Source organism: Manihot esculenta, chromosome 1 (genome assembly GCF_001659605.2).
Source record: "Manihot esculenta cultivar AM560-2 chromosome 1, M.esculenta_v8, whole genome shotgun sequence".
Lineage (NCBI taxonomy): Eukaryota > Viridiplantae > Streptophyta > Magnoliopsida > Malpighiales > Euphorbiaceae > Manihot > Manihot esculenta.
Window position 1 is genome coordinate 30102930 of NC_035161.2, and position 21492 is coordinate 30124421.

Here is a 21492-nt window from a genome sequence, read left to right on the forward strand (position 1 = left end):
AAGGCTCATACAAGTTAAACTCACTAAACCCAACCTAAGTGTCCAATCCAAATCCAGAGAAAATTAATTAAACTTACTGTTACTGATTTATAATTTATGTTAAATAAGGAAAAACAATTTTATTTTTTTATTAACTCATGTTAATTATGGAATAAATAATAATTAATAAAATAAGAATTTGTCTTTTCAACGAATTAATGCAGTTAGATTTTTGTTTTTTTTTGTCAATGCATGCATATGAGAGCTGCATTTAAAAGTTTATAGGGCTGAAGATTACAAAGAAAGTCACTAAAAAGACTTAAAAGCCCAATTTTGAAGTTTCAACAGACACCAGTAAACAAATCAATTAAAAGCAAATCAAATCTAAAAATATAAATTCAACCGACTAATCAAATCAGATAAATAAAACAAAACAATAAAATAAATTCAATTGCATCAACCCACATGTACCACTACTGCCACAACCATGGCCGTGACGTTGCTACTGCATTGATCTATGCATAGAGTTGCCAATTGAATATGAAGCAAATCCAGATCAAGCAGACTCGAGCAGAATCATGGTAACAACGAGATAAAGAAGCAAAATAAGGAGTAACAAACGCATAGGTCTGGAATCCAACAAAGGAAAGAGACTTCGCAGAACCTAATCGAAGAAGATCAGGTTAACATTATACAAACAGTTATCTTTCACATTAAAAATATCAGTCGAAACCTTTAAAAAACAGATCCAATAAATAGCAATTTTCTCGTGCGATCACACTAAAAACCTGAAAATACCCATATCAAAGAATAAAAGAAAAAAAATACAAATGCTCAGTGCATCCATCCACGGTGAAAAACCTGGAAGAATGGTGGTAACAAAACCCAAAATCAAACGCTCCTCGGCCCTCGCGGATACATATATTATTTATTTATATATATGTAAAGTTGTGATTGTCCCTTTCTGCTCCGTGGACTTTCCACTGAATTCCAAGACAGCACGAAATCCCCACAAAACCAGATACATGAAACCAAAGAAAAAGGGCTCCCCCTGACGCAGATACAGATGCAGATCCTCTTGAGATATTTCTCATTTTTGGCCTCACCATAGGAGTTTCTTCTAAAGCTATAAACACTAACAGTACAAGAAGATAAGAGAGGACAATAAAAACTTAGCAGCTTTGTTTCTCTCCAATGGCAGGGAAACAAGTTTCCTCTGCTACAAAACCAGCACCTCCGCCGCCAGCACGCCCCACAATTTCTCTCCCGCCGAGGCCTTCTATGGATACCCTTTTCACTGGGGGACTCAGCCCTGGCCCCATGACTCTTGTCTCTTCTTTCTTCTCTGACAACTATCCAGACTCTGATTGCCGCTCCTTCTCTCAGTTACTCGCTGGCGCCATGGCTTCTCCAATTGCTAGGCCTGCCTTTTTCACTGACATCTCTGTTCCCAATAATAATAATACTTCTTCTGTGAAGCAGGATGGGGCGGAGAATAGTAGTAATTTGGGGTTTAAGCAGAGTAGGCCTGTGAATTTGGTGGTGGCTCCTTCTCCATTCTTTACTGTCCCTCCTGGGTTGAGCCCTTCTGGTTTGCTAAACTCGCCTGGGTTCTTTTCTCCTCCTCAGGTACTTATGTAATTGAATCTGAAGAATTATGGGTTTGCTTCTTATTTGATGTTATATATCATACTTGGCGATTTTGAACAATTGGGATATTTACTTTGCGTTTATATGATGAGTTTAGTATATATTTCCTCTGCGATGATAAATTGATAGCAGAAAAACTTTATTCCGGTGGTTTTTTTTCCTATAACTTGTATTGGTGCCACCTCTTGCCAATTGAAATGTTTGGCAGGGTTTGAATTTAAGGAAGATGATTCTGATGTTTCTTGTTCGATGAAACAATAGCTTTAGATCGAGAAGTATGACTTGGGTGATTGTTGGTTAAGTAATTGAGAGAAGGGTCACATTTGCGAGCTCAAATTTTGGCTTGAATAACGGTGTTTGTATTTATTATGCTTAGTTCGTGAACTGTTTGATCTGAAGCTTGAAAGAAAATGAAGTCTTGTTTGGAAATAGAGGAATTAGGGATGTGAAAAACTTGGATTTTCAGTTAGGCTTGGCTTGGCTTGTTGGTTTGGAGATTAATTGGTAAAGTACAAGCGGAGCTTGAATTTATTACTACTTAGCTTGCTAGGCTTGGCTTGCAAGTTGACTTATTATAAATTCGTGAATTAGCTTTTTTGCAAGTACGGGAACCAACTCATTTATATGTTAATATATTAAATTTGTTATATATATAATTGTTAGAAAATCATAAAATTATATTATAAATGATATATATAAAAAGCAAGAGTATAATTAAAATACATAAACTATATGAAATATATATATAATTTATGATCAGTATAACTTAATTAATGGCATCATTATAATTATTAATTTAATTTTTATACTTTTTTTGGCTTATCATTTAGTATATTTGAGACAATAATGTTTTAGCAATTTGGCTAGTTAAGCTTGATAAGTCAAGCTCAAGATCACAAGTTTAATAAACAAGCTAAATGCAATCTGAACTCGTGAGTTTTTGATAAAAGACTTAAATGTGAGCCAAGCTTGAGTTTCAAATATGAGCTCCTATAATCAAACTCAAACTCAAGCTTGAGTTTAGTGAAAATGTGATGAGTGGAGTTTGTGGGATTTTATGTTTGTAGTATTAAAATATTTATTAAAAAGAGATTTCATCATCTGCGTGGCGGTCAGACCTCATAGTTAGTGTCTGTTCGATCTTATAATTGGTATCTGTCGGACAGACGTCCAATTGATTTTTTTTTTAAAAATAAACAAACTACTGTGCAGGCTTTGATTTAAAAATTAAATCAAATTAAATTATTTTTTATTTTATTAATTATTATTATATTGTAATAATATATTTATATTATATTAATTAAATAGTATTATTTATATTACATTAGTTTAATAATATTATTTATAATAATAATTTTTTTATTTTTTATAATATATTATATTATAATAATATATTTTATTATTTTTAATAAATTAGTTTCCTAGTACTGAAATTAAATAGTACAAATTACAAAGTTTGCTGAATAATTTTTTATAAAATTCTCTTCTGCGGTCGTACAAATCTAAACAATTTTATATTTTTTATACTAATCCTTATTAGTTAAATATTGTTTATAGTAACCCTTATATTTTTTTAATACTTCTTATTTTTATAATATAACATTAAATATATTATTTTAATATTTAATGTTAATATAGAAATATTTTAATTGTTATATTATATATTATAGTATATATATATTATAAAATATATTTAATTATGTTATTAATAAATAAAAAATTAATAATAAAAAAGAGTGTTCTCCATTTTTTAAATATAAATAAAATATTTTTAGTTAGCTTTGTAATATTTTTACAGTACCCTTTAATTTTTATAATATAATATTAAATATATTTTATATAACAGATTTTTAGTTAGCTTCGTAATATTAAATACATTATTTAGTGAGGATGGTTTCTATACTGTCGCTTGGATAAAGGAACTTTGATTTAGTGTAAGATTATGAAGAGTTGGAAATGGGGTTTATCTGGTTAACCTATCAGAGAATTAATCTATTGTTGTAATAATTTGATTAAAAACCTTGGATATGCATGATTTCTACAATTTAGGATATCAGTTTGATGATATATTGTTCACCAAGACTGTTTAATCATATTATGCATATGGATAAGTTAGTGTAATGATCTCAGCTAGTAACAAATAGTTTGTAATGTCTGTTTTGGGATGTAGGGTACTAGATTTCTTTTTCTCAAACTAGATTGAATGAAACTGATTTCTATTGAATATCATACCTAGACCTGATAAAGAGATGGCCTTCCCACCTAATTAAACTGTCAGGATACATGTGAGGAAACACTGTTATGGTCGTGAATCATATGTTGGTGCACCATATTATTAAGCAATGACTAAGTAGTTGTTCCTCTTTATCCATGCAGAGTCCATTTGGAATGTCCCACCAACAAGCCTTGGCACAGGTTACTGCTCAAGCTGCAGTAGCAGCTCAATCTCATATGCACTTGCAAGCTCAATATCAACCTGCTCCTGTAGCAGCTTCCACAGAAATATTAATGCCCCATCCATCCTTTACTACTGGTGAAGCTTCACAGCAGCAGCAGATGCTACCCTCAACCTCAGAACCCCCTAGTTCCATGGCGGAATCATCAGGTCTCTCTCATTCAGATAGGAATCAGCAGCCTCCTATCCCTGTTGATAAACCAAGTGATGATGGCTACAACTGGCGCAAATATGGGCAGAAGCCAATTAAGGGTTGTGAATGTCCTCGAAGCTATTACAAGTGTACACATCTGAATTGCCTTGTCAAAAAAAAGGTCGGGCGTTCTAGTGATGGCCAGATAACTGAGATCATCTATAAAGGCCTGCACAACCATGAGCAGCCTCAACCTAATAAGCGTGCAAAAGATAATAGTGACATAAATGGAGGTATACATCCTCAGGCGAAGCCTGAACTTAGTTCCCAAGATCTAGCTGGTAATTCAAACAAGTTGAAAGAAACAATTCCAATTCATTCAGTGCCTGGGAGGGAGCAGGAATCTACTCAAGTAGATCCCATAGAACTGTCTGGATCAAGTGACAGTGAGGAAGCAGCTGATGGAGCAAGAAGAGCAGAAGAAGGGGATGATGACGAGCCGAACCCAAAAAGAAGGCAAGTTAGAAACCTTTAATTGTATGTATTCATTATTAGATCTGTTTTTCTCCATAACTTCTGAAAAATTCTTGCTCTTGGAATGCAGGCATACAGATGTTGAGAAATCTGAGGCTGCTTTACCACACAAGACAGTCACAGAACCGAAAATCATTGTTCAGACAAGAAGTGAAGTTGATCTTTTGGATGATGGATACAGGTGGCGCAAGTATGGCCAGAAGGTGGTCAAAGGGAATCCCCATCCAAGGTGATTATTGCTTTGCATATGTTCACCACCCGACCTTAAAGATATAATTGCAATTGCTATGGAAATCACACCAAATCCATCCTTTGCCTCATTAAAGCACCAAAATAAAAAATTGGATGGTTTCTTTCACTTTTCTAATTTGGATTTTTTTTGAACTGAAAATGGAGACACCAGGACTGGAGAGAAAAATAGAGTTGTGCCAAAGATGAAGTATGGAATGATCCTAGGATTACTGAAGTTTTGTAATCCATTTATTTGTAACTAGTTGATTTGTTTGGTCAGTAATAGAAACATGTTTTTCAAAACCATTAAGAACTCTTCTTTTAGAGGCACAATTTGCTGGAAGAATACATATGCACAATGCACATAAAATCAAGGGTAGTCAGAAAAAGGGGCAGAGAGTTAAACAAGAAAAGTTTGTATGGTTCAGCAATATGCCTGGGTCACAAAGCCACCTGTATTTTTCACTAGAAAGGAGAGAATAATGGAACTAAGGCAATAGGCCTGGGCCAAAAATGCAAGTTCTGTCCGCAATATGGCTGAGCCACAACGCAAGTTCTAGGGTTTATGCCTTAATGCTCCTTCACGATGAATACAACTAAGGCAAAATCTTGAAAATAACCCCTTCCCCTTTAATAAAAAGATTTTCCTAAGACCCAAGATTGTGATGTACCCTCCACATGAAATCCTTCCTTGTCTAGAGTTTGAAGAATACCATACCCTCTTTGAATATGAACCACAATCTCAACACTGTAGCCACGGCTGTGACCTTATTTTTGGTCTATCTGCTTCACTTGACATGCATCATAACTTCGCAGTTAATGATAATTGGCAAAATACTTAAGCTTGTAGAATTTATTCTGTATGAAACTTACTATTTGTATCTATTAAGCTTTCTTTCTGAAATTAACCCCTTTTCTAAAGATGTCTGCATGACGACATGATAATTGTCCTCTTTTTTAACATTTTAGTAATTAATTTGTTAGTTTAAGCATAGAACTTTAGGACAGCATACACTTGTTTAATCTTGTTAGCGTCTTGCCTTCTTGGTATCAAGGGATTTGGGTTCAGTGTTTATTCTCTTTAATTTTGCAACTAAAAACTACTTAAAATTGTAATGGAACTTCTTCTCAACCATAAGGTTTTAGTTAAGTATCTCTAGGCCATACTCTGTTCTATCTAGCGCTCCATCTAGTATTAAATCTGGCTGTTGTCAGTCTTTTCCTTTTCTGAACTTACTCAGTTTGAGGAAAATATTGCCAGACTACCAATTTGGCTGTAGGTTTTATGCTCACAGTCAATCACTGGTACAATCTCTACCTTTTGCTTGTGATTTAGCAAGGAATAACATATAGATTCATGCTCTATATACATATGGTTCATAATTTCTCTAGTTACGGGGTTTCCAGGCATTATCAATCCTACTTTATATCTTTCACTACTTGGTTGATGCCAGAGTGGCACAAAAATATATACTTAAACTTTTTTATCAGTTTCTTTGAAACTCAATAAATAGGAAAATTAAAGTACCTGCAGATGTGATAGTTTATGTTCTTAAACATGCATAGGATAAATGAAGTACTTTTGGTGCAACATGTGCATTGACCAATGGTTTGTTTTTGTATTCATCTTTTCTTTTCTTCATTTTCCCTTTCATTTTGATTCTACATTTATGTTGTGTACTCTGAATGTAGTGCATGTGCTTGTACTAGGGGGGTTGTGTCACTCAAGGTTCTTTCCTGAAAGATGGAGAGAGAGAGTCTAATCTGATATGTCAATATTGTTTATAGTAGAACAAATTCCTAAGTCTCTGCTATGTTACTTAACTCACATAAATGGCTCAAGTTTGTTGCCTGGAATGTGAATTATGATCAAAGATGGCATGCTTTATCAAGATAACTGTGCTCTGTGTATTCTGTTCCTATCAAATTTAAGTTTCACTTTCTCCCTTCAACAATTGGTGCTTCAATCGTACTTAATTTCTGCAAGGATCACTTCTAATGGAGTGGTTATATGGACAGGAGCTATTACAAATGCACTAGTGCAGGGTGCAATGTTCGTAAGCATGTTGAGAGAGCTGCAGCCGACCCCAAAGCTGTCGTGACTACATATGAGGGAAAACATAACCATGATATTCCAGCAGCTAGAAACAGCAGCCATAACACAGCCAACAAAAATGCGCCACAGTTGAAACCTCAAAAGGTGGTTGCTGACAAACATCCTTTGCTTAAAGGTATGGACTTTGGAAACAGTGACCAAAGACCAGTACTTTTACGACTAAAAGAAGAGGAAATTGCTGTATAAATACATTCTCTGCTCATAGCTGTTAGAGAATAACAGTTCACAAGGATGATTCCAGATAGCTAACATGGTACAACAAAGAAGAATGCAGAAGAAAGTAAAATGATTGAAAAGCTGTGGGAATTAGCTGAATTGGTCCTTTCTACCTCTTGACTTCTTTAAAAAATTTGGATAAAATGTAGTGGTAATATTTACTGCATACGTTAGCCATTTGAGAAGGATGCTGTGTTCAACATGTTCTTTACAATTAAATTTCATAGCAATGCTGTATATTATGGTTCACACTTGATTGGAGATAATAACCAAGGTTTGAATGTAATTCAAGTCTTTTCAGTTCCTGGGTGTAGAGGCTGACAGGCTGTTTCCGGATGTTCTGTTTATGCTAAAGGTAGTGGAGAACCCATATTCTTATATAGACAAACATGTAATCAATTTACAAATTTGAGATCCTGTTGTATGTGAAGTGGGGAAATTTTGCTCTAAGAGTCAATCCACTGTTTTCATCTTGATGATTCTTAATGGATGTGATTGGGTTGTCTATTGTTGACTAGCTGCACCTGCACTACAGTGAATCTTTTATTATCTACGAAGAAAGGGGTCCTCAGACCATACAGATTGAGTGTTTTAGAATTCAAGAAGTTGGTTCTCTAATGATGTAGATCCATACTACCATCTACATAATATATTCTAAGTGATGGAGTTGTGCAGTTGATTACTCTACTTTGGCCTCAAAACAGGAATTGCTACAGTATAGATGGCATCCTTGCTGCCTGTTTAAGCAGACAGCTCCTTTTTATGCTTTTAATAAAGACTATGATTTCTAAGTTTGGAATTGGATGTTTTTTTACTTTGTCAAAATTATCGTGGCAGAGTCCAATGACATTTATAGAAGTTATAAACACCACTCAAGATGGGATCTTGAATGGTAAACTCTCCCCATTATGCTTTAGTTGGAAAATTATGGATGTGTAATTGCTTTTGTCCTACTGAAAATAATTTGAGGTTATGCTTGTGAATGGTGAATTTCATAGAGGAGGTAAAATAAGGTTTTCTCAATATATTTCCTTTTTTTTTTTTTTTTTTTGCATTTTTGAAAAAGAAAAGGCAGAATTTATAAGTTTAATTTTATTAATTTTACTTGAAATGAAAGAATTAATTTTTTTTAATATAAAAATTTTATTGAAAATAAAAAAAATTATAGAAATTGGAAAAAAGAATTTAACTTTGCAGGTGTAATTTGTATAGAAAATTGATTGATTTTGGGAAGATGGATTTGCCACCCAAACAGTTTCAAGACATTGGTTGTTCTAATAAAGCTCTGTTTTTAATAGGGTGCACAGCAGCTGTTGTTAACGGTTGGACTGCAACCGCCAACCACCGCAGACCCCTCCTTTCTTTCTGAACAAAACAACTAACGGAAAATAATAACGGAACCTCCCTAACGGTTACATTTCACCTTTCTCTCTCTTTCTTTCTTTCTTTCTCTGCTTTTGGCAAGCACAAGAAAACAGAGACTCAAAAAAGCTATAGTCACACACCTCCCTCTTCAAAAAAAACATGAACCAAATTGGACCCCATATCTCTTCCTTTAATCTTGGACCATTTTGGCACCAGACATCCTGCACATATCTCGCAGGAAACTTACGACAAACGCTCGCAACCCATTGCCCAAAAAAGGAGCAAGGAAAATCTCTGTTTTCCCCCCTTGGTTTTTTCTTTTCTTTTGAGTTAACGCATCGTCAAATTTGGTGTAATGTGATAGTAATAAACCAAAAGGAGATCCAGTCCCCCAATCTGGGTTGGATCCTAGATTCGGGTTAATGGGTTGCGCTAGCTCCAAAAGGACGTTGTCGGTGGACGATGCCTCCCCTGTTTTAGACGATTCTTATTCACCACCTCGATTGGCAGTTAATGGCCACTGCTCCGTGGGCTCTTCAAAATGCTCATCTGGGTATTTAAATTTTGAGCAGAAACACAAAAAGGATAAAAACGATGGAAGTAGACCCAAAAAGAGTAATATTGATATTGATAACAATAATGACGAGGAGGTTAAGGAGGATCGAGATACCAATCTGCAAGGCAAAAAGATCAAGAGAAGGAGCTCTACCAGAAAGAGTGGACCCATTAATCTCAAATTGGGATTCTCCCAGAGACACGTTGGGGCTGAGCAGATCGCTGCTGGGTGGCCCAGCTGGCTCAGTTCTGCAGCCGCTGAAGCCATTAATGGTTGGGTGCCTCTACGAGCTGATGCTTTTGAGAAATTAGAGAAGGTATTAATTCATCATTTTTTCCACTCTTTTTGAATTTGATCTCAATGCTGCTACATTATTAATGAGAATGGATAGTGCTCCCTCTCTTTTTCATATATTTTATTTATTCATTCATCCGTTTACCATCTCTTTTGTTTGTATAAGATTTTCTTTGGGAAATGAAATGCGAACATATGGAGATTCCAGTATTAGTATTTGTGATGATTGCTTCCGATATTATCATTTCTATGGGTAAGTGAGAGAAATTTCAGGGGAAGTGATAGATATGGCTTCTGAAAGATTTAGAAGTGTTGAGTTTTAAAACTTTTATGGTCTCAGCCTTTCGTGGAGCATTCTTAATTAATCTGATTTACATTGTTGTTAGAATATGGCAAGTTTGTTGAAGGCTTTAAGTTCTAGTTAAATTGTGCTCATTGAGCTATAAATTTTCTTCGCAATGGGTGTTCAACATTATTTGCCTTCTGCTGCACTGGGATAAGAATCAATGCATGGGCCTGAATTTAAATGCTTATTTCTACACTTCTCTTTATTATTTATGTTGCAATGGGTGGTTCAATGTTCATTTTTCACATCTCATGATGTCTAAAAAGTGTCATTTGCAATATCTGCCATACATATAGATCGGACAAGGCACATATAGCAGCGTGTTCCGAGCACGTGAGGTCGAGACTGGAAGGATGGTTGCACTAAAGAAGGTTCGCTTTGACAATTTTCATCCAGAAAGCATTAGGTTTATGGCACGCGAAATACTAATTCTTCGCAGGCTGGACCATCCAAACATTATAAAGTTTGAGGGAATAATTACTTCTCGATTGTCAAGCAGCATATACCTTGTATTTGAATACATGGAGCATGATCTTGCTGGACTATCATCTTCTCCAGACATCAAGTTCACTGAATCACAGGTCTGCTCTCTCTTTTATTCAAAGGCCTTGTGTGATTTTCTTTCTTTCAATATGGTATAATCAATCTTCCGAAATAAATTAGTCATTTCTTCTTTGTTATCTGATTTGTTTACGAGGCATAAAGAGTTTGTGACATTTCATTTTTGCTTCTAAGAAGTTAAAAGTTTAATTAGTTTGACTTTCTATACAGGTCAAGTGCTACATGAAACAACTTTTACAAGGGATTGAGCACTGCCATTCACGAGGTGTAATGCATCGTGATATTAAGGTGTCCAACATTTTGGTCAACAATGAAGGAATTCTAAAATTAGGAGATTTTGGATTGGCAAATGTCCTTGATACAAAGAACAAGAATCAGCTAACCAGTCGAGTGGTGACTTTATGGTACCGCCCTCCTGAACTCTTGATGGGCTCCACAAGTTATGGAGTGTCAGTTGACCTTTGGAGTGTTGGCTGTGTATTTGCCGAACTTCTCTTAGGAAGGCCTCTCCTTAAAGGGAGAACTGAGGTAATCATGTTATCATAATGCAGTATAAACATATGACTCCTTTGTGTATTTAGTGACAGTAAAAGAAACAATAGTATTTCCTGTGTCTTTTCCTATCTTTATCCCTTTGTCCTTTGGACATAGTAGAGAATATAGACACTAAGAATAATTTTAAGTTATGGCTAAACAAATTATGGTTTTATAAATAAAAAAGTCCAGTTTACTTTGTATTTTTCATTTGATTACCTCTTTGTTTTTTTGTTTGGAAAACTGCAGAATTTCAAGAAAGCTTATGATATATTGGGAATAGTTATGATCTTAATGTCCCATAGTTGGATTGGATGCCTTATGTTTCCAATTTTATGAAATAGAAGGTGCTCATCTGGAATTACCTATTGAAAATGACCTGTAGGGGCAGCTTTGCAAAAGTAGAAGATGCATTTGCCCATTTATTCTTTAAGACTTATCTATGTTTGTTAGTTTTACTGAAGTTTAATATTGGATAAACCTAAGCTGTTAACTGATTCATCATCAGTTCAAGTCCTACTTGGGTAAAATTTATAGTTATAGCTTTTCTGAACTGGTGACCCCTGTTTTTCTCTTTAGTTAGTGGAATACATTTTTCTCACTTGTTATTGTTAATAGTGTCCAGAATTCCAATTTGTCAGTTGAATTTAATAATTATTACGCATCATTTAGGTTGAACAATTACACAAAATCTTCAAGCTTTGTGGTTCGCCTTCTGATGAGTACTGGAAACAGTCTAAGCTTCCTAATGCTACAATGTTCAGACCCCAACATGTTTATGAAAGTTCGCTTCGAGAGAGGTGTAAAGATTTTCAAAAAACTGCTGTGGACTTGATAGAAACTCTTCTTTCCGTAGAACCAGAAAAGCGTGGGACGGCCTCCACTGCCCTTATGTCTCAGGTAACACCCACTGAAATTTTGATCCACCAATAACACATTGCATTTAGAGTGCTGCAGTTAAGTCATGAGAACTTTTTTCTAATTAACAATGCTGTAGTTCTTTCCTGTAGTCTGAGTATTAATAATTATGACAACCTAATGATTCGTGAATTTTATAATTTTTGGCGTTATTTTTATTCAATACTTTATGCCATTAAACTTTTCTTTTCTTTTATTATTATTTTTTTTTTCTTATCTTGCCTTCAGTACTTCAACTCAACTCCATTAGCATGTGACCCGTCAAGCTTGCCAAAGTATACACCTAACAAAGAAATGGATGCTAAACATCGGGAAGAAGTACGGAGGTAACACTATTAAACCTTACACTGAATTGAACTACATATATATATTTAAAGCTCTTATACCTATCTTAGGCTTTCTGATATATGATGGTAAATTGGTTTTGTTGTTAGAGTGAAATTTCTCCATCTGTTATTGGTTTGAGTTCAAAAATAAATATCACTGCAAGAAGTATTCTTTAAAGTTTTGCTTTTAGTGATGATTCTTATTCTTTTATTATCTTTTGACATGCATAAGACAGCATTACACTATTGGCTTTGGATATTTCTTGTGGTGATGATATTTTTCTGGTATATCAGTTGAAAACCTGCTTCTTGAACAGGCAGCTAAAATGATATACACATCCTGCAGTCTACAAAAGTAGTATAAGTATTGTGTAATTATGAGAGTTTCTATGGTAACTTGGTATTTTATAAAAGTAGATTTTGCTTTGTTAATAACAACCCTTAGATGAATCGACAAAGTCTAATCTAAAGGTGAAAAGAACACAGTGCAATGTGCAAACAAGTAACCATAGAAAACACCTGTAGTTATATATGCACCATACATCTCTTAGTTTCCTAAGAACCTCATTGTTTAGTAGATGAGATGTTTGTTTTATTAGGTCCCTCCTGCTCAGTTGTGCTTTTGAAATGTTTTTTTTTTTGCTGAATAACTCTGTACCTCCAGAAGAATAGCTGGTAGCAGAACAAGGGATAGAGATACAGGAGCACAAAGAAAACCAAGAAAAGCTCATAGAAAATTGCAAGAACGCAACAGTAGCAATAGATTTGCACCAAAAGAGGTCGGTCTTTTATCCGTTGCTCACTTGAACATGCTTCCAGCCATAAAATGAAGCTTGTTTCCAATAGTTGGTTTCCTTATGCAGGAAGTGAAAGAGAATACCGAATTAGTTCGTAAGATCAACGACAGTTATTCTCAAAAGAAAAAGGGAGGAGAAATTATGAACAAAAAACTAAATTCTTCATTTGACACAAGCTCAGTTTCTGGGCCACTCATAGCATCAAGTGGCTTTGCATGGACAAAAAGGCAGAAAGATGATGTTACATCAACATTATCTTTTACTCAGTATATCTCAACGAGTCAAATTAGTGCATTAGATTCATCATTCAAATTTGCAAAAAGTAGTTCCTTCAACTTGGTAAAAGAAGGAGATGAAGGCCATGATTCTCAGGAGATTACAGCCAAGCATGTGAAGCAGACACAGCAACACCGTTTTGATTCATCAGATACTTTTGATACATCCAAATTATACCAGTTTTATGATTCAAAGGAAACTGATGAAGCAGATGCTCTAAAGAGTAATCCAGTAAGCATAAACCATAACCACAAAATCTATTCCTTTTTAGCAATGATCAAAATTAATTGGTTTTGCAATATTTTAGAAGTTGTGGTATTGAGACTCACTTCCATGTGTCTTTCTTAGGACTTCAAACCAAGAGAGAAGGTTGAATTTTCTGGACCATTGTTTTCCAAATCAAATAAAATTGATGAGCTCTTGCAAAGGAATGAAAGTCAGATACGCAAAGCAGCTCGCAGATCAAGGTTGGATAGAGGTAAATTTGACACTTGAATTTCAAATTTACACAAGCAATTTGAAGTGTTTGGAGAGTGTACGTGCACACGCGAGCGTCTGTATGTAATCATTTTGACATCTTCAAGAAATATAATTTTAACACTTCTTGAAAACTTAGTTGAGTTATCTCCAACCAGATTCTCTTCCTGATAAAATTGATAGAATTATCTAAATTTAAGAGGCTATAGTACTGAAAAGAATTCATTTATGTTTATGTTATAAAATTTTTTATTTGCAAAAAGAATGAGTTGCATATTTATTTTATCCAACCCAATATTGCTGTTGCTTTTGCAGAAATTTGAAGCATGGATATTCTGGTATGAAAATCTTGGTGATTCCTGAATCCTTGGAGAAGAGAGAGCTAAGAGCTCCAACCAACTGCTTGTTGCTGGAATATTGGAGTTATGTGTTCATAACCATTGTATTGATTAGGAACATAAATTCTTAAATTTTTGTACTGTACAATGGGACTGATCACATAGGATGAGATCAACATCAGGTGTATGGAAACAGTGGTACCAATTTCCAAAATCCAAAAGGGGCCAAAAAAAAAAAAAAGAAAGAAGAAAAAAGAAAATTGACTTCTCTTTTTGTGCACACTCTACCACTGAGGCATGAAGGCGGCAAATAATCAATTGTAATCCAACCAGTGATCTAATTTTTGGATCAAAAGTATTCTTTGATTTTTTTTTTAATTATAATAATTAATTCTAACTCTTATGAGTGATTAAATTTTATTAAAGAAAACCTAAAATTTGGATATCTTTGTTTCAGAATAAATACTTTGGTCTTTAAATTTATAAATGTGTGTTCATAAAGGAATATTGAAGGAATAATGGGGTTCAAATATAATTTATAAGAAAATCTTTTAGAAAAAGAAAAAAGAATTGGGAGAGTATTCACAGATTTAGTCTGATACTAAGTGTATCTGAATAAATATGAGAAATTTTATATTCTACTCTTAAAATTCTTAATTCCCGATTTTCATTTCAAAAAAAAAAAATTTATAAGAATTGAATATAATTAATACTTGGTCTCCATTTTAAAGAAAAAAAATTATAAGAATCGAATATAATTAATAACAATTACTTAATGAAAGAAATATTTTAATTGAGTTTGATAATTAATTTAGAGACTAATTAATTAGTTTTGTTATTTATGAAAATTAAATAATAATTTTTTTATAAAAAATAATTTTTAAAAACAAGTATTATCACATGTGAATACTTAAACAGAGAATATGAAACATTAACACATTGAGAAAATAATTAGAATTTTAGCTCTAATTCCCCTCAACCAAAATTTGATATCTATTCATGTTTATAAATTTATAATTTGTTGTTTTCATTAATTATTTTTTTAATCGTAATTAGCCTATTTATCTTTTTATTATAACTAACTTTTACGTTGAGCTTTATTCAAAATTTCAATTTTATAATATTTTAAAGATATAAATTTATATAAATGGTATATTAAGAATTAAGAAATTGAATAGTAATAAAACCCATAAATTTTGTTTAATATATAAATGATAATCACATACTCTTATATAATTATGTTTCTAAATATTTATACTTATTAGTTTCAATTTTAAAAAATCTTTTGTGATTATAATTTTTATATACATAATTCAAATTTTTATATTAAGCATTAATAAATTAAAATTTATTAAGTCATACATTAATTAGTGGTACTGATAAATCTTTTTCTCCTCCTACGCCATGATAGATCTGACTTTCTTCTTGGTCCATCATATGGGTCCATTAAATGGGTCTCTCAATATTCTATTTGATGAAAGGACCTGCAAAATAAGGAAAAACGGTCAGGGGTCTACCGGGGATGCCCCGGTGGAGATCCTCCAACGTTCTAGTTAGATTTTATGAATTAAAGTAGTATATTTAGGTAAGAGTTGCAGAGAGAAAATAAAATGGAGTCCAGGAAGGAGAAAAGAAGTAGATCCCCGGAAAGAGAAGACCCCCCCCTTTTACCTGCCCCCTTCCTGCTATTATGCTACATGTCTACGTCACTCAGGCTCGTACGTACGGACGTGTCAGACCCCCCTCTCCACGCCAGGCGGCCATTTAATTCTCTCTAGTGCGCATGCGGATAGGGCTGCAAGGTGTTTGGGCCTACTATTCTCTCCTGCTTCACTTCACTAGGTTGGACTTCTTCTTATTAGATCCGGGCTCATGATGGATCTAGCCTACCCCGCGTGTCCGGGTTGAGACTTGAAACGTTGGGTCGATCTTGCTTAAGGAGGACTTGATAGGTGTAATACCCGGCTAGACTCCGGTATCGGAATTCCTACCGTCCGGTGGGATCTCGGATGTCGGAAACCTCTAGAAAGGTAAAAGTATGTTTTTATGATATGTTTTCATGTTTTTAATAATTTTAAGTATGTTTTCACATGAATTTTGTATGAAAAGTCTTTGGAGGAAAACCCAGGTTCGGCCGCCGAACATGCATGTGTTTTGGAGGCACGTTAGGCCCCCGAAAGCATGAGAAAAGGGGAGTCCAGGTTCGGCCGCCGAAACTCAAGTTCGGCCGCCGAACATGGCATGCATGCGGAGGCACATTCGGCCCCCGAACGTGGCCTGGCCAGCCACCTATAAAAGGGGCACTTAGCCGAAATGGGGGAGCTTTCTCCCATTTCCGGCCACAGCTAGCTTCCGACCTCCCTCTCCCCAAATCTTGTGTTCTTTCTTCAAATCTCCTCCATTTTTCTTGAGTTTTAACCTCACATTGTAAGTTTTGAGCATTTTTAAACAAGTTTGGAGCTTTGGAAACTCAGGAGCTCATTTGCTTGGATCTCCGAGTTTTAGTCGTCTCTTACTCGATCTTCAAGAGGTAAGAGCCGATCTTAAGCTCAATATATGTTTTAAACAAGTTTTATGAAGTTTTATGGGATAGAAATGCATGTGTAAGTTAGTTGAGCTATGTTAGATTTTATGTGATTTGTGAACAATGTGGCATGTTTGAGTATGTTTGAAGTGTTGTAGTTGGGGTATATGTTTGTTTGAGGCCCCTAGGAGCTTGTATGCATGTTTTAGAACAAGTTTATGCATGATTTGAGGCTTGGGGAGGCAAGAGGCTCGTTTGAGCCAAGTTTCTGCCCATTTGGGAGAAACCAGGTTCGGCAGCCGAAGGAACTTTCGGCCGCCGAACCCCCTTGAGGAGGCAGCATTCGGCTGCCGAAGCTTGCCCCCGAAAGAGGACTTTCAGATCTGTCTGGGACTTTCGGCCATCGAAGGTGCCGCCGAAAGTGCCTGACTTTCGGATCTGTCTGGGACTTTCGGCCGCCGAACCTGCCGCCGAAAGTGCCCTGTCCAGCCTTTCTTTGCATGTTTTGCATGGATGTTTTGAGATGTTTTAGGCGATTTTTGGGGGATGTTTTTAGAGTTATGTTCTAGTTATTTGATCCCTCATTTGAGTCCACCTGTGTAGGTTCGGACCCGAGGAACCGAGGACCCCAGCAGTGAGTCAGCTGCTTCAGTCAGTGTCAGAGCTAGCCAGAGGTGAGTGGAATGACTCTTATGCTTTTAAATAAATAAATCAGTTTTGAGCATGTTCATGCATCACGGATGCCATGTGATATTTTAGGTTGTATGCATTAGAAATCACGAATATGTTGCATTGCATAATATGTTGTTGATGTGGATGAATGTTGAATGATCCATTAGCCCTCATATGTTATGACATGATGATATGATATGGAAGTCCAGATGTGGCCTGCACTACGCCCCTGGCACTATGTAAGAGAAAGACCGGAAGTGGCCTGGACTACGCCCCCGGCACCATGGAATATGTATGTTATGTTATGTTATGTATAAGAGAAAGACCAGGTGTGGCCTGCACTATGCCCCTGGCATGATTGGATTATGTAGAGGGCTAAATGGTGACAAGTTCATCCTTGATATGATTAGTTGTGATGTGATGCATTCCATGATAGCATGTGTTTTAAATGCTTTATGATTCTGCTCACTGGGCTCTAGTAGCTCACCCCTCTCCCAAATTCCCTAGGTTTGCAGGTACGGGTTAGACAGAGAAGTCAAGAAGAGTAATGAAGTCATATGTATGTGATAGTTAGAATGCGGACATGACAAATTGTATAATGATGTATAGATATGTAATGTAATGATATTGAGGTTAGAAGTGTGCTTGACCATAATATGATGTAATCCCTTTTGAATCATGATCTTAATGTTATTGATGTCCATATTTAGCCAACTCAACTCTTATTATGCCACCCATTGGGGGCTTTGTTGAGATCCCACAGAGGGGTCAAGTTTATGATTATGTACAGGTTCAGTGCATGCACAGGTTGAGTTTGGCATATGATAGAATGTATGAAAGAAAAGTTTTAAATTTTTATGTATGATGTTGATCATGTATGGGATTAAACATGTAATACCCGGCTAGACTCCGGTATCGGAATTCCTACCGTCCGGTGGAATCTCGGATGTCGGAGACCTCTAGAAGGGTAGAATCATGTTTTATAAAATGTTTTCATGTATTTTAATGTTTTAAAGTATGAAATTAAATGAGTTTTTACATGAAAAGTCCTTGGAGGAAAACCCAGGTTCGGCCGCCGAACTTTGCATGGATGCGGAGGCACATTCGGCCCCCGAACGTGGCCTGGCCAGCCACCTATAAAAAGGGGACTTAGCCGAAATGGGCGAGCTTTCTCCCATTTTCGGCCACAGCGAGCTTCCGGCCTTCCTCTTGCAAATCTAGTGTTCTTCCTCCAACTCTCTTCCATTTTTCTTGAGTTTTAAGCTTGCATTGAAAGTTTTGAGCATTTAAACCAAGTTTTGGAGCTTTGGGAACTCAGGAGCTCATTTTCGTGGATCTCCAAGTTTAGGTCGTCTCCCTCTCGATCTTCAAGAGGTAAGAGCCGATCTTAAGCTCCTTATGTGTTTTAAATAAGTTTTATGCAAGATCTAAGGGTAGAAATGCATGCTAGGGTATATGTTGAGTTATGGGTATATATTGATGTTTTGAACAATGTGTGTTGTTTGAGTATGTTTGAAGTGTTGTAGATGGGGTATATGCATGTTTGAGGCCCCTAGGAACTTGTATGCATGCTTTGGTTGAAAAATATGCATGTTTGGAAGGTTTGGAGGCGAAATGTGCAAAAGGGAACCAAGTTTCTGCCCTTTGGCAGAAACCAGGTTCGGCAGCCGAAGGTACTTTCGGCCGCCGAACATGGCTGGGGAGGCAGGCCTTTCGGCTGTCGAAGTTGCCCCCGAAAAGAGACTTTCGTCTCTGTCTGGCACTTTCGGCCGCCGAAGGTGCCGCCGAACCTAGCTGAGTTTCGTCTCTGTCCAGGACTTTCGGCCGCCGAAGGTGCCGCCGAAAGTGCCCTGTTCAGCCATTTCATGCATATTTTCTGTGATGTTTTCATGATGTTTTAGGGGGTTTTTGGGGGATATATTAGAGTCATGTTTATGTATGTTTGGTCCCTCATTTGAGTCCACCTGTGTAGGTTCGGACCCGAGGAACCGAGGACCCCAGCAGTGAGTTCAGCTGCTTCGGTATTGTCAGAGTCAGCCAGAGGTGAGTGGAACTAAACTAAATCTTTTAAATTAAATGTTTTATCATGCTTCATGCATCATGATTATGCAATAGGATGATTGCATTAGTTTTCACGAATATGCCGCATTGCATAAATTGTTGTTGTTGTGGGTGAATGTTGGATGACCCAATTAGTCCAAGACAGGAAGACCAGGACCCCATGCTACGGCCTGGCACAGAGTAAGCAAGTCCAGGCCCCAGTCTACAGGCCTGGCACAGAGTAAGGTACGGTTATGGGACTCGAAGACCAGGAGCCCAGAGGAGGCCCTGGGAAAATGGTAAGTAATGTATGTATGACAGGAAGACCAGGACCCCATGCTACGGCCTGGCACAGAGTTAACTTGGACTATTTGGTGACAAGTTCACCCAACCCTTATGTGAATTGTTTGTGTTATGATGCATTCCATTTGAGCATAGTGTTAATGTGTTTTTACTAGCTCTACTCACTGGGCTTTTAGCTCACCCCTCTCCCTTTTCCCCCAGGCTTACAGGTACAGGATATAGTACGGGAGTCCGGATAGAGTAAAGAAGTCATGCTTATGTAATAGTTAGCAATGGACATGATCAAATTGTAATGTAAAAGTACAGTATAATTATGTAACGAGTTTTATGGATGTTAGTATGTGCTCGACCATAGATTGTTGTATCCCTTTTATGCATGATCTTAGAGATTTTGTTAATGTTTATGCAAACCAACTCAACAGATGTATGTTACCCATTGGGGGCACAGATGAGATCCCACAGAGGGATCAAAGTTATGTTAATGTTATGCACAGGTTGAGTTTGGTTGATGTTCAAGGGAAGAAAAGTTTTAAATTTTTATGCATATTGTTGATCATGTATGGGATTATACAGGTTTACAGGTTTTATGTCAGGCTTGCTACGGGTCCCGGCGGCCTTAAGTCGACCCGGATCCTAGCGCCGGTAGCGGTCCGATTTTCGGGTCGTTACAAAACAGGTTTACAGGTTACATGTCAGGCTTGCTACGGGTCCCGGCGGCCTTAAGTCGACCCGGATCCTAGCGCCGGTAGCGGTCCGATTTTCGGGTCGTTACAGAGTGGTATCAGAGCCCTAGGTTCATATGGTCGGACCTAGAGTGTCGGGCTCATAGAGGTTATAGAGGGTCAAGCACAATAGGAAAGGTTATGTCCACTAGGATAGGATGTAGAGTCCTGTATTACATGATGATGTGAAATGCCATGATTATATGCATGTGCATTAATGATATGTGATGTATGTGATGAGGGTTCATGTGTGCCCACATGAACCATATGATGCTAATGTTTGCTTGTTATGTGCTACCTTTCAGAAAACAGAATGAGAGGAACTCGTCGATCTGCACGATTGACTAGAGTGCCACCTGAGGATGAGGGCATGAGCGCCCGTCCTCCTACATTGCCTAGGGCAATGTCAAGCAGGTCCAACAAGGACAAAACAGTAAGAGACCCTAGAAGGTCTTTGGATCTGGGTAGAAGCAGATCAGTCAGAGGAACAGTTCAGGGAGGAGCATCAGAGGATATGGGGGATGATATGGATGTAGAGCAGAGGAGGGATGGCAGTCTGGGAGTCAGTATGTCAGAAGAAGGAATGGGAGAATCCCAAGGAGGCACTCAGGCCTCGGGATTTGTTCAGCCATCTTACTACCCACCCTTCTCACAAAACCCCGGGTATTCGATGGGAGGCACATTGGACTACCACAGCTTTCGCCCTTATCCCACACAGATGCCATACCCACCCTACTACCCACCATATTCACAGTACCCAATGTATCCACCTCCACCTTACTATCCAAATCCAGCAAACCCTATCCCAGGGGATGCTGCACCTCCTCCTCCTCCAGCAGAACCAGCAGCCCCAGTTACCCAACCTCCTAGACCTAGCTCAGCCAGTGGGAGCAAGGCCAAGATGACCGACTACATGAAGTTGGGTGCTCCCCAGTATGAAAAAGGGGATGACCCGTTTGTGTATCTGGAGAGGGTCAAGGTGATCACAGATGAGATTGGGGCTGATGATAGTAGAGCCATTCAGATGGCTGGGTTCACACTTAAGTGCAAAAAGGCACGAGAGTGGTTCAAGAATTATATGAACCCGAAAGTGGATAGCATGTCTTGGGAAGAGTTTGCAAACGAGTTT

General features: G+C 36.9%; 2 protein-coding genes across 3 annotated transcripts; both read left to right on the top strand.

The window, feature by feature from the left end:
- The first annotated feature begins 907 nt into the window (after nt 1-907).
- On the top strand, nt 908-7797 carry LOC110630526 (probable WRKY transcription factor 4). Of its 2 annotated transcripts, XM_021778070.2 has the most exons (5): nt 908-1608; nt 4006-4510; nt 4601-4733; nt 4822-4980; nt 7002-7797. In XM_021778070.2, the coding sequence occupies exons 1-5, from the start codon at nt 1174-1176 to the stop codon at nt 7282-7284; spliced, it is 1515 nt and encodes a 504-aa protein (XP_021633762.1). In that variant the 5' UTR covers nt 908-1173; the 3' UTR covers nt 7285-7797. The 2 variants fall into 2 exon arrangements, with proteins under 2 accessions (XP_021633762.1, XP_021633755.1); XM_021778063.2 differs by having other exon boundaries at nt 912-1608; nt 4006-4733.
- Nucleotides 7798-8529: 732 nt separating this feature from the next.
- LOC110619413 (protein IMPAIRED IN BABA-INDUCED STERILITY 1) lies at nt 8530-14503 on the top strand. Its single transcript, XM_021762845.2, has 9 exons — nt 8530-9551; nt 10172-10456; nt 10647-10964; nt 11643-11870; nt 12117-12214; nt 12879-12993; nt 13078-13518; nt 13636-13765; nt 14080-14503. Exons 1-9 carry the CDS (start codon nt 9102-9104, stop codon nt 14085-14087), a joined length of 2073 nt encoding a protein of 690 aa, XP_021618537.1. The 5' UTR covers nt 8530-9101; the 3' UTR covers nt 14088-14503.
- Nucleotides 14504-21492: the final 6989 nt, after the last annotated feature.

Coding starts and splice junctions, on each gene's coding strand:
- LOC110630526 (XM_021778063.2), top strand. CDS start 1,174: ATGGCAGGGAAACAAGTTTCCTCTGCTACAAAACCAGCACCTCCGCCG. Junction 4,734..4,821: donor GAGCCGAACCCAAAAAGAAG/GCAAGTTAGAAA, acceptor CTTGGAATGCAG/GCATACAGATGTTGAGAAAT. Junction 4,981..7,001: donor AAAGGGAATCCCCATCCAAG/GTGATTATTGCT, acceptor TTATATGGACAG/GAGCTATTACAAATGCACTA.
- LOC110619413 (XM_021762845.2), top strand. CDS start 9,102: ATGGGTTGCGCTAGCTCCAAAAGGACGTTGTCGGTGGACGATGCCTCC. Junction 12,994..13,077: donor ATAGATTTGCACCAAAAGAG/GTCGGTCTTTTA, acceptor TTCCTTATGCAG/GAAGTGAAAGAGAATACCGA. Junction 13,519..13,635: donor ATGCTCTAAAGAGTAATCCA/GTAAGCATAAAC, acceptor TGTCTTTCTTAG/GACTTCAAACCAAGAGAGAA.